Source organism: Pelmatolapia mariae, linkage group LG4 (assembly GCF_036321145.2).
Source record: "Pelmatolapia mariae isolate MD_Pm_ZW linkage group LG4, Pm_UMD_F_2, whole genome shotgun sequence".
NCBI lineage: Eukaryota > Metazoa > Chordata > Actinopteri > Cichliformes > Cichlidae > Pelmatolapia > Pelmatolapia mariae.
In genome coordinates this window covers 25,165,532-25,180,343 of record NC_086230.1, presented here as the reverse complement: position 1 = coordinate 25,180,343, position 14,812 = coordinate 25,165,532, and the positions used below count along the sequence as shown (strand labels likewise).

The window sequence follows — 14,812 nt, the reverse complement described above, 5'->3', positions numbered from 1 at the left end:
TTGAAAGCTGACTTTAGCCACTTGCATAAAGGCACTGACACACCACACAATCACATGTGATTGATTGACTTAACAATCACCTAAACTTAGTGCACAGAATATAATACATGTGAAAATTTTCTTCGTTAAAAAAAGCTACATATATTGCTATGCATGATGCACATGTTTGTGACCTAAATGACAAAATTAGTATCGCTACAGTCAAACTTCAAGGGAGGGTCACTGAGGCAAAGGCCATGGACAAGACCTGTGATCAGACCAAAACCGAGCTAATGTTTTACCCTGCTATCGCACGTACCCATGCACACATGCAATATAAGGTGGAGCAGCCACCCTCCATTCATCACTGAGGGGCTGATGACACTGCTATGACAGACAAGTGCCTGTTTATGGCTTTCATTTTTGACTCATACATTAAAAAAAAAGCTTTATTCTGCACAGGCGGTATTGCTGAAAGATAAATCAGAAATATCTTTTGAATATCTGAAAGAACTGAGGAAACAACATTTATTATCACAATGATCTGGAGCCTGTGCTTGCTTTTTGTGGCTGGAGCAGTGCATGCAAGCCCGGTCAGGAAGACCAGCAAGACGGAATACAAGGTGGCACCGCAAGAAGAAGTCAATGTGCTCATGTTTGGTGTCTTACAGTTTGGCGAATCCCTACACTATGCTTATGAAACCACTGAGGCAAAGATAGTGAGAATCAGCCGGTCTTTGAAGAACACTGAGAGAACTCTCCAAAAGCTGGGGAAACAGACTGAGCAGGCTGCAGAGGTGGAGAAACAGATCAAAGAAGTGATACAGCTGCTACAGGTAAGAAGACATGGAAATATGTAAACAACAAATCCCCCAGGTGAAGGTGAAAGGCTGTGGTATTTGGGGAGAGATAATGTCTCAGAATTACAATCAAGGTTCAATCTCAGTACAGCATACGGGAGCAAATTTGAGGCAGAGTATATAAGTCGCCATCAGATTGAGGTGGAGACACAGAGAGGGAGAGAGAAAATGCAGCTTTTTGGTGACTCGTGAAAGCAAAACATTTTCTTTAAAATGCCTACATAAAATCCTGTATTGCTGTTATTATGTGGGCACTCACAGCCAAGACAATCATATTACTATTATTCACTTCATTTGCCTGTTGTATAAGGTTAAACCATACTCTAATATCCAAGACAAGAGCAAGCAAAATGAGTGGGAAAGCTACATGTAAGACTCTGGGGAAAGCAGCTGCCAGCTGCACTGGGGCTTTTGTTGGGGGAAGAGAATAATATAGGCACATCCTCCTCCTCTCTTGATAGGCCCAGATGGCCCAGCAACATGCTCACACCACAAAGACTAAAGAATGGCTGACCAGCCTGGAGAAGGAAGAGCAGGAGCTGAGGACAAAAGTGAACCGGTTGGAGATGTACCTCAGCAACTCTGTACCTCCAAGCATCAAGGAGCTGCAGGTAACAGAAAGCTGTACTCAAAATAGTTACAGTTCAGCATCACTTCTAACACTCCATCACTCCATAGTTGCTTTTGTTGGTTATTGCTTCATATTTGAACACTAGTCATATAATCACTGACAGGTTATTTTAACTTTACTTCTGTTTGTAGGAGAGAGCAGAGGAGCACGACAAAGTCTTGCGAGGCTTACAGCTTTTGACTCAGTTCCAAAAAGAGGATATTGAGAGTCAGAATGAGCAGCTTGCCAAACTGCAGAAGATGGTAAATAACTTGTTCAAACTATCTGATGTTCTTGATAAACTTTGGATGTTTTTATTTCATTAAATTTGCTACTTTGCTTCCCTCTTCCAGAGTGAAGTGCTGACATGATCCAGATCTCAACTCCATAAACTCACTGCACTCCCTTCCAACCTTGCTATGGATGCTATAGATCAACTGTACTGGCAGAAAATATATATTTTGGGTCCTTCATAATTACATCCTTGTTATCGTGCCTGTAATCTATATTTTGTGCATTATTTTTGTGTCTTTACATCAGTTTGCTTTGTAAATTTGCTTTTTAAAATAAGCTGTTAAATTATTAAAGATTGTGTTTGGTGAACTAGTATTCTATGTACATGCTGTACATAGAATAAAAACAATTTATTTGTTTTTTGTATTTTTATGCTTATATTCTACATGAAAATAACATTAGTAAAATTTGTTTCAGATTAAAAAAAAAAATGCTGGAAAAATGTCTCTTTTTCTCCTTTAACTATAGACTTAAAGGCTGAAGAATATCAGACTCTGTCAAAAATCAATAATCAAATAGACACAAGAGGCCCAGACTAGGTCAATGTATATTTGCTTTATAGGTAAACTTACTATAAAGCAAATATACATAGTGTGTTCATACGTGTGTGCCTTGGTAAGATGAACGCTCACCTATAGGTAGTGTGCGGTGTGTATACTTGGCGGGCGGGGAACTCCAGCACCTCTTTGGTTGGTCGCACACGCAGGTCTGGATATGGCTTCACATGAAGCAGCTCTGGTGAGAGGCAGTAATGAGGCAAGTCTGGAGCTGGAGAGATATCGATCTTCAACTGGGCTGAGAGGCAAAGCAGGTTGGGGATTAAAACAGGGACAGATAAATAGTGCGTATAAAATCACCCATGAAGCTTTGGGTGAACCTTTCCTAGACAACAGGAACGTGTTGGGTTTACCTGTGACAGGCCTCAGGCGGCGCAGAACAGAGGACGGTCTGCGCATATCTGCAAGATACTTGTAAAGGTCTTCATCGCTCAGCCTATCCCCCTCCTTGGTAAACAAAAGAGCAGAGTGTGTTCTCTATAAAACTGTTTTTTTAATATATATATATTTAGAACAGGTCAGCATCTTTGTTCGGTTCAGTCTTACCCTAAAAGTGGACACTGGGGAGGGAGTTAAATGCAGTCAGGTTTAGAAGAATGACCAGAGCACTGACAATTTAAGTGCACTGCCATGATTAAGAGGGTGTGTTAGAAATATGTTGCAGTGAGAGGAGTATGTCACATAGCAGACACGCTCACAGGCTTTGTTTCATTTGTCTCTACTAAATTAAAAAGAGTAAAAACAGGCTGCAGTTTTTCACTTTTATAAAAACTAACATTTTTGAGGGAAAGGCTTTTTGACAATTGACTTTAATAAATCACACCACATTCATGGATTTTACTAGGATAACATATAGCATATAAGTGGTCTGAAAAACAGGGTTGCCTTCAGGTTATGGTGACAAGTGTCCCATCATTTGAAAGAAATGCACTCTTGATTCACAGTTACATAAAAAGGGATATCTGCATAGACTGTGCTTTCACAACAATTCACTGATAACTATGGTGCAACAGCTCAGAGAGCATAATCTTTTTTTTTTATTCGATCCAGCACCTGCAAGTAAACACATTTTTCTTTCAATAATTAAATGGACAGTATTGCCCCAAGGTTAGCAGAAAAAATAGTTTTAAAGCACTGGGGCTATTTATTCATTCCCGTGTCTTTTATTAGATACTGTTAATTTCATACTATTAATTCTATTTATATAGCAGCAATTCACAAGACAATAACTTTCTTTGGACACTTGACATTATGTAAAGTAACAATGTGACAATAATATATAGAGAATTCCACTGATTACCTTTAAATAAGCGCTTGTTGACAGTAGAAAGAAAAATGAAACTCTACTTTTTATACAGTTATTTATTATGTCTCACCTTTTGTTTCTATAGTGATATTCAACTACCCCATTAAAATAATGGGTAGTTTACCTCACTGTAAGGACAGATCTACACATGTGCACTACTAAATACCTGCTTGAAGAAGTTGGTGACGGTGAGTGTTGCAGGACGGAAAGTGGCAAAGTTACACATGTCATCACCGATGCTCATCCGCTCGAACCCCTTCTTCTTTCTCTCGTTCCACGTTCCATGACCTTTTCGCTCTAGCAGTGACCCAAACCATATAAGGTGTGTATTATAGGGACAGGAGACATTTGTTACTGTAATTAGGCAAATGGTCTGCATACAGTGATCAGCCACAACATTAACACCAGCTGCCTGATATTGTGTAGGTCCATTCCAGGTACTAAAACAGCTCTGACCCAGAAACACGACCTCTGATTGTGTCCTGTGGTTTCTGAATCCAGGAAGTTAGCAGTGGACCCTGTGAGATTTGGAGTGTGGGGCCTTTGGACCAGTGACGATGCATTCCACATATGCACAGTGCAGAAACTAGGGCAATATTTTGGGATTTTTGAGTTTCTCAAGCAATTCCAGAGTATTTTTTCTTTTGTAAGGCACACTGGCAAGCTGCGAGACGCTGCTGACATTGCAACAGTATTTAAGTGGACAGTACACATCACACTAACATCTACACGAATGTTAGGTTTCCCAGCATCATGTTCCATTCTACCACGGTGATGCTCCTGTCAGTAGTTTTAATGTTGTGGCTCATCAGTGTATGTGCACATGTGAAATTATGCATGAAATATATGTGTATGTATATAATCAGCAGTACCAGAATCAGAGTCTGGGTCAGACCGATCCAGACCTCCCACACTGCTGACGATGTTGAGAAGGTGAATGGCCGTCCAGGCAAAAGGCATGCGAAAACGTCCGAGACGCGTGCATGACTGCTCTGCCTGAAGGCGCAACTTCTCTAGCTTCTCCTTGTGCTGCAGTGGAACAAAATATGATCTGAAAAGATACTGAACAGCCTAAAACATCTGCAAGAGCCAGTATTGGCTTGCCAAAGACGACAGTAAATATTGCAGCCACCCTGACAAAATTGAGTAATTCTTGTGACTAGACAGTAAGAGGGTCCCACGTGCATGGCGGCTGCAAGCTCTGAGCATTGCAACAGTTTAAAGAACATTTTAGCTCCATTACCTTAGATGAATCTGATTCTTTCATAACCATGTAGGGCTCACAGCATTCACTAATATCTCCTTGTTGAAGGACTTTTTCAAGCTGAAAAACACATGCAAATGCACTTTTAACTCACTGAGAGCAATTATGTGATTTAAAGTAATATTTGTTGTTGATGTTCAGCGCTGTGAAAAAGTATTTGCACTCTTCTTCTGATTTTTTTGTCTTTTTGCATAATTGCCAAACATGTTTCAAATCATCAAATGAATTTTAAAATTAAACAAAAATAACCTGAGTAAATACAAAATGCAGTTTTGTATTTAGTTTTTTAGCCACACCCAAGTGGCCAGCCCATTCTACAGCCCTGATTACTGTTAGGCGTGCTGAATCAAGAAATCACTTAAATAAAACCTGTATGACCAAGTGAAGCAGGCTAAAAGATCTTAAAATGCATCAATGATTCATCCAGGAGGTCACAAAAGAACTCAGAAAAACATCTGAAGAACTCTAAGCCTCACTTGTCTCAATTAAGGTCAGAGTTCATGATTCGACAGTAAGAAAGAGACTGGGCAAAAATGGCACCCATTGTAGAGTTCCAGAGTCAATACCACCACTGACCGAAGAGAACACAAAGGCTCATCTCATATTTGCCAAAAAGCTTCGCAATGATCCCCAAAACCGTTAGGAAAATTCTGCGGACTGATGAGACAAAAGCTGAACTTACTGGAAGGCTTGAACCCTGTTACATGTGGCATAAAACCAAAACAGCATTTCATAAATGAGCATAATCCAAATGGTAAGCTGTTCGTGCTCGAAAACCCTACAATGTGGCTGAATTAAAACAATTGTGCAAAAAATAGCAAGCCAAAATTCCTCCACGGCGACGTGAAAGACTCACTGCCATTTATGGCAAATCCTTGAATGCAGTTCTTGCTATCTTGGGTGGCAGAACCAGCTATTAGGTTTAAAGGGCAATTACTTTCTCACACAGGGCCAAGCAGGTTTGGATGGCTTTTTACCCTTAATAAATGAAACTATCATATAAAATCTGCATTTTTATTTACTCAATTTATCTTTGTCTAATATTAAAATTTGTTTGAAGATCTGAAACATCCAACTGTGACAAATATGCAAGAAACTAAGAAACCAATCAAATGCATTTTCCCAGCACTGTACATGAGTAGATGAGAGTTTTTCAATACCTTAATGACCAGGAAAATATCAGGAGAAGGGTATGTGATGGAGAAAATGGCGGAACGAGCCAATGTAGATATGGCGACGTGAGGTGTATGGGGTTTTAGGAGTCCTTTCATCTGATCCGAGTTAAGGTCAAAGTAGAAATTCTCAGAGATCTGTTGGGAGGAAAGATAAGCGGGAATCAGAGGAGGCAGGGGAAGGAAAGATGATAATGGAAATGCACGTCAAGGGATGCTAATTCAGTTTTGACTCAGTGATCTAAACCGCAAGACCACTTAGGCCTTTTTGAGACGAGGGAAATTAAATTAGTGAAGTATGAGCTCAGCATTATGTAAGTGGTTTTACAGAGTGAAACTCATTGAAAGAAGACTCATTATGCCAAATAAGAACTAATCAAATGGAACAAAAAGAAATAAAACCTTTTTCTTTTCCTTGATGTCATAAAGGGCCAGTGTTCCAAATATTGGCTCGATTTCTATTTCAAACCTGAAAAACATACAAAATAACCAATGTCAAATATGGAGTGCATTGGGGTATTTGTAATAAATATAATAACCAGAGCATGAAGATACAAATGCCAGGAGCAATACTCCAAATGTTCCTTACTTCAGAGACAAACACTTGACCATGATCCTCTGGCCACAATGTTCCTTGGGCACTTCAGGAAGAGAGCATCTCTCTACTGCTTCATCCTGCCACACAGAAAGGAAAACAAGACCCCGGCATAGCATTTACACAGATGTCATGGCAACATAGTGGCAGAGAAACAGTGAAGTGTACACATACATAAAAAAAAGGATGAGTGAGAAAAGGAGAACACTGAGGGAAGGAAAGCAAACAGTTCTCCTGAAGTGGCTGGATTTGCAGACATTATGGACATTCACTTTATGGGAACATTCAATAGCTCTGAGCTGAACAAATGGCAACGGCATTTATAAACTCTGCTGCCAGAGTCTTCTGCTCCCTGCAGCTTTAGCTCTGTGTGGTCAGTGCTTTTCTTTTAGATGTCTGGTTTGCCTTCAATTCGTAGCACTGTTTAGTTAGGAGTGGAAATGATAAATACAGTTTTGTTGTCACTGACTAAAAAAGGTGCTTACTTTTTAATTTTAGCGTGCATGTCAGTAATGCCTTTTTTTAAACACCAATGAAGTGTTGTTGGTCTATCTAACCAGCCCACATTATGACCGCTTTGACCAAAGCAACGTTACTAGCTATGGAGTTAATTTCTGTCCACCAGAAATCATGGTTGAATCAGTGCTGAATGTCTTGCGCAAGTCTCTCCCACAGCAACGATACTAGTTCTAGACTCCATGTTGGTGGAAAACCAGCAATATCACCATTTACACAGCTCCAAGTTCCTTCAGTACTTCCAGTGTGCTGCTAGTCTAAGCTGTTGCATTTAATTCATTACACAGCTAGCCTACAGAAACGGTGCACTTAAGATCGATAATTCCAAAATCTATTTTTTGATAACAGAATAATTAGATCGTGGGCTGTTTCAAGGTTCTCACAGGGTGAACCATAAGAGAGAAACAACTCTCAGGGTACAGCCACACTAACAAGTTTTAGTTTTAAACTTTTACAACATTTATGCCTAACGCCGGCACTGATAAGACATTTTAGAACCACTAAAAAGAGACTTTTAGAAATGCTGCTGACCCAGATTTAGTTCAAAAACTCCAGCATTGTGTTTCAGCCAAAATGAGCAAAGTGAGCTTTCAGAATCAAATGATACAGACGCTTATGTTTGCTTCCTGCTGACGTCTTATATCTCACACAAAGAAAACTAAAACATTAGCTTGCTCATATAGCTTTTTTGATTTCATCCTTCTTATGAGCATACTCTTTTTTTCCCTCCACTGTTATAGCTTCCTCTGACAATGCTCCCAGTATTGCTCTAACATGTTGCTGTATTTGCTCTGTGGCAACCCCAAATTTGACTTTTTGTCTCCATGACGGCCTCATATTTGTGTCTGACTTTCATCTACAGTTACAACTCATCATTGCTCCATGCAGAGAAATCAGCACTGTGGAAATTGCTCTGTGTGCCAAAATATTACACTAATGGGTAATACTCACACAATCATGGGTATTTATTGTCACAAAATTTATAATAGAATGTTTCTCACCAGGAAATTGTGACCGGGAGTGATAAGCATTCATTATCAGTGTGATGTGTTTCCTCTAAACAGAGTAAACCTAAAGCTTCTCTCAGCTGTTCTCTTATTCACAAGGGGTTACCACAGTGGATGCATCTGCATATTTGATTTGGCACAGACATTTTTATGACGGATTCCCTCAAATAACCCCAGGGATATGAGTCTCCTCCTGGTTTTAACCCAGGATCTTATGCATATTATACATGTGTTAACCACTACACTATGGAGCATGTAAGCCAAACCCTACATTGACAGTATAGATGCTGAATAACTCTTATTTAAACTAAATTTATGATCGTAGTTATAAATCATGATTTTTTTTCTTTTGCTCTGTTTTTTTCTAACTTAAACCACAACAGAGTCAGATATAAGAGGATCAAATACAAACCTCATCAGGGGGAGGGAACAGGCCAAGCAGGTCATTGTGGCGCCCCTGCTGTCGTGCCTCGGTATTGCGGTGGTCCATGTCCTCTGCAGCTGTTTGTTCCAGCACAGTTGGCAGGAGAGCGTCTGGAGACGAATTCTTCAGGTCAAAGATGCTGGAGGCCCAGCTGCCGCGAGGAGTCTCATCGATGCTGACTGACCGCCGCTTTGCGTCATCCTGAACCACACAAGATTGAGAGGTGAGGTCATGTGTTTTTCTGTTTGATTTTTTCCCCCTTCCAGGCAAAGATGTGTTATAAGAATTACAATGCTACATATCCCATTACCCATCTGATATGACTCATGTGGGGAAAGTGTAATAGATAATGGATAAGGCATTTATCCATTAGTCATTCTTCATATAATTAGCTTGTTGACCAGAATACAACTCATACTGCCTTTCTCTGTGATAATGAGACACCCAGCAGTCTGGCAACTCCATCTCTTAGCCCGTGTATTAAATGACAGCACTTTTAGTGTGTGACAGCTGGAAAACTTTTTCTCCCGGCAATACTAAAACATGTTTCATGAACCTAACCTCACTGAACGCCCAGCAGCATTTAAGATTACAGGGTCTTTGAACATCGCAGTCGTCTACCTGGTCTTCCTGGCGCTCAGCTGCAGCAGCCTCATCCAGTTCAAAGGTCTGTTTGACCAGCCCTCGTTGCCTCTCCCTCTGCCGCTCAGAGTTGTGAGGGGTGTATGTGGTGCTGTAGAGCTGATATCTGCAAAAGAAGAAGAAGAGTTGTCCAACTAATAATGTAACTGTCAATCACATGTGGAGTGAACACAGAAATGTGGCGCACATTATTACAAAATAGATGAAACGCATACTGTAGGTTAATTTAGCTGATACCCCTACTGTGACCACTTACTTTCTTTGAATGACAAGCCAGTCATCTGTGTAGACAGCCAAGGCATCTCTCACTCTGGGATCCAGCGAGCTACATAGAAAAACACATGAATAATTGAGCAAAGCATGCTTTTAATATTTATGTTCACAGAGAGAAGGCTTTGTTCCTATCTGTAGTGATGTTTATCCATTACAGTGATATTAATGCTCTGCTTGTGTAGTAATGTCAAGACCATAAATGGGACTAGAGAGTTTAGTATGAGGATTGTGCTGGCCATTAGCAGACTAGCGGACTTACTCCTCTTCCTCAGGCAGTGGGGGCTCCAGTGTATTGCATTCTTTGTCCAGGTGGAGGAGCTCCAGGTCATCCGACGGGAACTCCATTAGCTGCTTGAGAGGGCCGGGCTCCACCCCGGGAGCATGACTGCTCACATACTCCTCAAAGTCCACCGGCTCAACCACCTCCGTCAGTGGAAGCTGTCAGTCAGCATTAAACTATTATGTACATATTACTATGATGTGCCCACAATTTCTAGCATTACCACTTTAATACAAATCACAGAAAAGGTAAACATGTGAGAGCAATGCTTATCTTTTAATTAAGTGGCATTCACAGGAAAAAAAATCAGCTTCTGGGAAGTTATTACATTTTTATTGGTATTTTTCACTAAATTCATCATGTCAGAGACTTCAATGCGTTCTTGCTTCTTATATTTACTCTTGGATCAGAGTGGCTTTGGATGATTAACCGTTCAAAATAATCCAGGTTTATTTACTATTGGACCTTATTGAACTTATTGAGTTCATCCTCTGTCGGAAACAACCTTATAGCGCTCTTCTCCCTTTTAATTCAACTGTTTTCCTGACTGACTGTCGCACCCAAACAAAAGGTTTAACCAGCACATGGGTAGGGCTTCTGTGCTCGCAGCCAAAGCTTGTTTGAGAAGACCCCATTAAGGGTATCCCAAATTATTAATGACATAGAGATACAACAGCAAAAACAAAGGGTCTGAAACCAAACAATAAAACGCAGTGTAAGAGATTACTTCCACAAATGCTGATCTGATTATTTAAAACTAGCCATGTTTAATATGGGAACCCACTACTACAGAAATGACAGAAAAATAAAAAAGATCCACACACAGTTGGTAAACAAAAACTTCCTAACTTCCTGTACCACATATATATCTCTATATATCTCTATGCATGCTAAAAAGAAAGAAAAATACTGTGTCTAAACAAGGTTATCCATTTCTTTTACAGTTTTGGTTTTCACTTCTCAATTTTGAACAAGGCATGTACTTTCCTTTATATCTGTTTAATCAAAAGCAGAATCCCCCACAGGAACTACTGCTACAGCCCCTTTCTAAATGGAAAAATCCCCAAGTTGTTGTCATCTTTTTTTTCATATGGCCCAATTCACTGCAAGTGAAAAAACAAGGCTCTACTCCACAACCTATGTCTACCAGACTGTCTGTTAGAAGATCACAGAGAATCCAACATTTCTTCTGGGCTAATTAGAAACCATACTGGCATGTTTATAACAAGACAAAAGACAATTTCCAAGACAAATCACCTTATATAACCATCCCTTCTATTCTTAAGCGTTCATGGTGAGACCTTGCCTAGCTGTAGAACAACACAGCTGAGTGAGAGCAGGTATGCTTGCTTCAAAGCCACTTGCTGTGAACACTAATTAAAACTGCAATCACCTAAGTAACATCTTCCTCCTTGTATCTAAACTCAGTACTCATTTACAAAGTTACACCCATCCACTTCTGGCCTGGCTAATTTGAGCTTCAGAGCTGCCGGGCAGTAACTCTGAGAGGTTAAACACAGGGTGACTCACAGGGTGGTGCGCGCCTCCTCGTTTCTTCGACAACTGAGGTGAGCCATAGTCTCTGGACACTTGTTTTCTGACCTCTGCAGCAACCGTCCTGAGCAATAGAAAGGATTGTAGGTTAGAAATAAAACATGGGTGCAAAAAACAAAATAAAAATCCAGTTAAATGTAAGAGGTCATTTACATTTATTTATTTATTTTTACTTTTTTTTTTTTTTTATTTACATTTAACAGCTTAAGTGTCTACAACTATTCAGGAAGTGACGTCTGCACTTTCTCAAATCCTATCCCACAGAATCTGTGAACCCCTTATCACCGTTTTCATCTCCTGGTACTAGTAGCAATGCTGAAGGGCAGCAGCTGTTCTGAAAAGGGACCCGATCCGATCTCACAGAGGGGTAATGATCTGGCTCCAGGGAGCAGGCACAGAGCCAGAGCTCTGTCCCTGGCCTTTATGAACTAACGGCAAAGGGAGGCTTAAAGACAAAGCGAGAGAAGGAAAAAAAACAATCCTTTCCCAGAGACAGCAAGCAGCTGCTCCTCTAGAACCACATGTCTGTTTCTTTCATATACACAGCTGCAAAGGCTTCAACATTTCTGTTGTGATTACATTGCTAAGGTTCATGTCATACATCAATCAAATCCACAAGGACTCCTTAAGACTAGTGACCTCCACTTCCATCTCCAATACAGAGCTAAGATCTCCTTGTGATGACAAATCAGGATGCATTTCTTTCAGGCTGAACTTTTAAGAGCTAGTACTACATTACTGGCAATCTGGAAAGAGTTTCTGCAGCTTCTCTGCACACCTCCATTTAAAACAGGAAAAAGGAACATTTTCAACTGCAAAGTCAACAGCCAGAACACCCCTTCCCACCCTTTCCTGCATCCGGCGCTAAACAATGCTCTTGGTCCCACTAAAGAGTCGGGATTTTAGGAATGGGGTGGGCGATTGAGAATTCCTCTTTAGGATGCGTTATAGAGAAATTATACACTTACATCAGAACGTAGCATCATGTTTATTTCTTGATGAAACGGACTATAAAATGAACTGATTGAAACTGAGGTGAATAGCTAGGGGGGGGAAACACTTGTAACAAACAGGGAGTTACTTCCCTACCAACACCTCCACATACCCACACAAGCTTTGGTGCAGTTGTTATTCAAACACTCAGCTGACAGGTGTGACGAGTTTTGACAATTTTACCTGGAATGTGATCACCATATGTTCAGTGTGATAAAACAGTGCATTTCCAACGCATGCAGCACCACTTTTAACGGAGAGGCAGAACCAGTTTACAACGTGTAGAAACAGGTTACTAATATATTCCCACAAGGTGTTCACACGACACAAGAACAATACATAATATCCCTTTTTAATCTGTGCGAAGCCTTTCTCTTATTATTACTCCGAAACAAATACTCCCACTTAAAATACACACCTTAATAGCAGAGCAGCCTTTGGCTTAGCGCTGTTTTACTTAAGTAGCCCAATCATTGTTGACAACAAAGCTCTTACGATGCTACGACAACGTGTAGAAAACAGGTTATTAAACTCGCAAAAGTGCAAGACACCCATTAAGAAAGCGCAAACTACGTGACTAAACCCCTTTCTTGTGGTATTAGGCTACAGGTGTGTTTATACCAAGCGGTTTATGCTTTGTGATACCTTACAAATCCTAGCTTAGTGGCTATATGCACCGTCTCTCCTGCAGGTCATTCTCAAGCAAAGCGAGCGGCAGTGTAGTAGCCGTTAAACAATAACTTCTGTCACTGTCTCACCGGTTGATTTTATGAGCAAAAGCCCTCCTTTCGCTCGGAGTCGATGTCATTTCTTGTCCCCATGTAAGGAAAAGTCTTCGAATTAAAACTGAAAGTGGTCTGCTCCTCTCGAGGTTTCGCTCTGTCCCGTCTTGTGCAGGGATGCGGACTCTCAGACCGCTTCCTTCTCCACGCTGGGACCAGGCAGGGATCCCTACTTGTTCCTCCTAGCGGTCGGGAGCTGAACCGCGGCCACTGCTGTAAAGCATACCTATACTACATCCGGTATTATTTCAAAATAAAACTCCATCGTCTTTCTTTATTGGTTTTCGATTAAATTAAACACAGAGTTACAACACTACTTTTACGGTATACATAACCAAGAACCTTTTTTAAACACGTAAGAACTTTTAAGATTACAAAATCTGCGCCTTTAAAATTGTACAATGCTGTGAAAAAAATCACTATACGTCCGGCCTCACCATCCTTCCGCGGCAGTTTGACCACTTTGCACAAAGAGGCTATCATGTCTACCATCTGCTAACGCAGAAATCTCACCTGACCGGTTTAGAGCGACCTGTTCATGCCGCATATCCACCTCGGTTTAGGTTTCATTGGTTTCATTTCTGTTTAAAATTTAGGAAGTGGACCAAAAACATTTCAAGTCCTGTTACTTTCACAAAGAAGGTTTTCTTCATACTGATAACATGACTTTTAATAACTAGGTGAAAAAGGACTCACTGTTTTCACTGGTTTTGTTCACTGCTGTTGTCAGGGGCGGCTACACAGTTCATGCGTCATAAAGCACAAAGCAACATGCCAACTCAGCTTGCTCTGACCCCTCAAGACAACACAGCGTGTTACACCTGCAGTAAACCAGCAGATGGGGCTGTTCACCATGACTGCAGAAAAGGGAAGCTTTGCCTTGTTGGTGTTTTTTAAGATTCAATCTGTAAATTTGACCTCTGCAAGGACACAGAAAAGGACTACAGCTTTGTTTACTGGCCGTGTTTGAAAGTCATACTGGTGAGCACAAAAATACTTACATATTTCAAAGGCAAACACCTATAAGGGAGATACTAGCGATGTTTTAAGCTTACCGTTTGACCAGCTCTTTTCTCTGTCGTATTTGAACACATAAGGAATGACATTGGCCCTGACTCTCCCCTCTAATGGAGGACTTTTCAGTTTATGATAATGGCAGGTCTACATCTCCCTCCTGTCTGCCTGCCTGCAATCACCATTCCATACCCCACGCCTACTATGAGGAAATTATATAGCCATGCTTAGTGCTGCAGCCCAACCCTGCCACCCAACTCCCCCAACTCTCACTCCTTCTACCCCACAGTTCTCCAATTCAGCACCCTGGAGAGCTGCTGCAGGTACTCGGCTGTCCTCTGCGAGATGGCTGATGAATGGCAAGAACTGTAGAGCAGAGATGTGAAAAATGGGAAGAGAAGGAATGAACCAAGGGAAAATTAACCTCGCATGACAGAAGCGTGGCTGTAGCTGAGCAAGGACAGATGTCTCTAGGATATATGTTTATGTATGCATGTAGCAGCACTCAAGAGCTGCATTAGAGCTCGCAGCAGGCATGACTCTGGCCCATAGACACTGCTAATGAAAATAAATGAAGCTCATACTCGCCATCTCTCCCTCTATGCAGGCACGCTTCCACCACAATGCCAACACTCATCTTTCATTCTCTGCTGCCCCAAGATCCAACAAATTCTAATTTATTGGACGATG

The 14,812-nt window shown here is 40.9% G+C and overlaps 2 protein-coding genes across 7 annotated transcripts in view; one reads left to right on the top strand and one right to left on the bottom strand.

Annotated features, from left to right (window-relative positions):
- Positions 1 to 14,812, bottom strand: part of LOC134626356 (dedicator of cytokinesis protein 7-like) — a 42,525-nt gene that overhangs the window by 19,201 nt on the left and 8,512 nt on the right. For 4 of the 6 annotated variants that reach the window (XR_010093818.1, XM_063472096.1, XM_063472099.1 and 1 more), the window contains exons 1-14: positions 13,085 to 13,265; positions 11,310 to 11,397; positions 9,759 to 9,937; positions 9,483 to 9,551; positions 9,206 to 9,332; positions 8,573 to 8,785; positions 6,632 to 6,717; positions 6,445 to 6,511; positions 6,031 to 6,180; positions 4,850 to 4,930; positions 4,479 to 4,635; positions 3,773 to 3,903; positions 2,654 to 2,747; positions 2,376 to 2,538 (exon numbers count right to left, since the gene is read on the bottom strand). Coding sequence is in view for 5 of the 6 variants with exons in the window: in XM_063472096.1 (XP_063328166.1) it covers positions 2,376 to 2,538; positions 2,654 to 2,747; positions 3,773 to 3,903; positions 4,479 to 4,635; positions 4,850 to 4,930; positions 6,031 to 6,180; positions 6,445 to 6,511; positions 6,632 to 6,717; positions 8,573 to 8,785; positions 9,206 to 9,332; positions 9,483 to 9,551; positions 9,759 to 9,937; positions 11,310 to 11,397; positions 13,085 to 13,134 (1,655 nt within the window). In the remaining variant the exon portion in view is untranslated. Of the gene's footprint in view, positions 1 to 2,375; positions 2,539 to 2,653; positions 2,748 to 3,772; positions 3,904 to 4,478; positions 4,636 to 4,849; positions 4,931 to 6,030; positions 6,181 to 6,444; positions 6,512 to 6,631; positions 6,718 to 8,572; positions 8,786 to 9,205; positions 9,333 to 9,482; positions 9,552 to 9,758; positions 9,938 to 11,309; positions 11,398 to 13,084; positions 13,266 to 14,812 lie in introns of those variants that run through there. The other 2 variants (XM_063472101.1, XM_063472098.1) reach the window with 1 other exon arrangement.
- angptl8 (angiopoietin like 8) lies at positions 519 to 1,820 on the top strand. Its single transcript, XM_065470632.1, has 4 exons — positions 519 to 815; positions 1,301 to 1,450; positions 1,602 to 1,712; positions 1,803 to 1,820. Exons 1-4 carry the CDS (start codon positions 519 to 521, stop codon positions 1,818 to 1,820), a joined length of 576 nt encoding a protein of 191 aa, XP_065326704.1.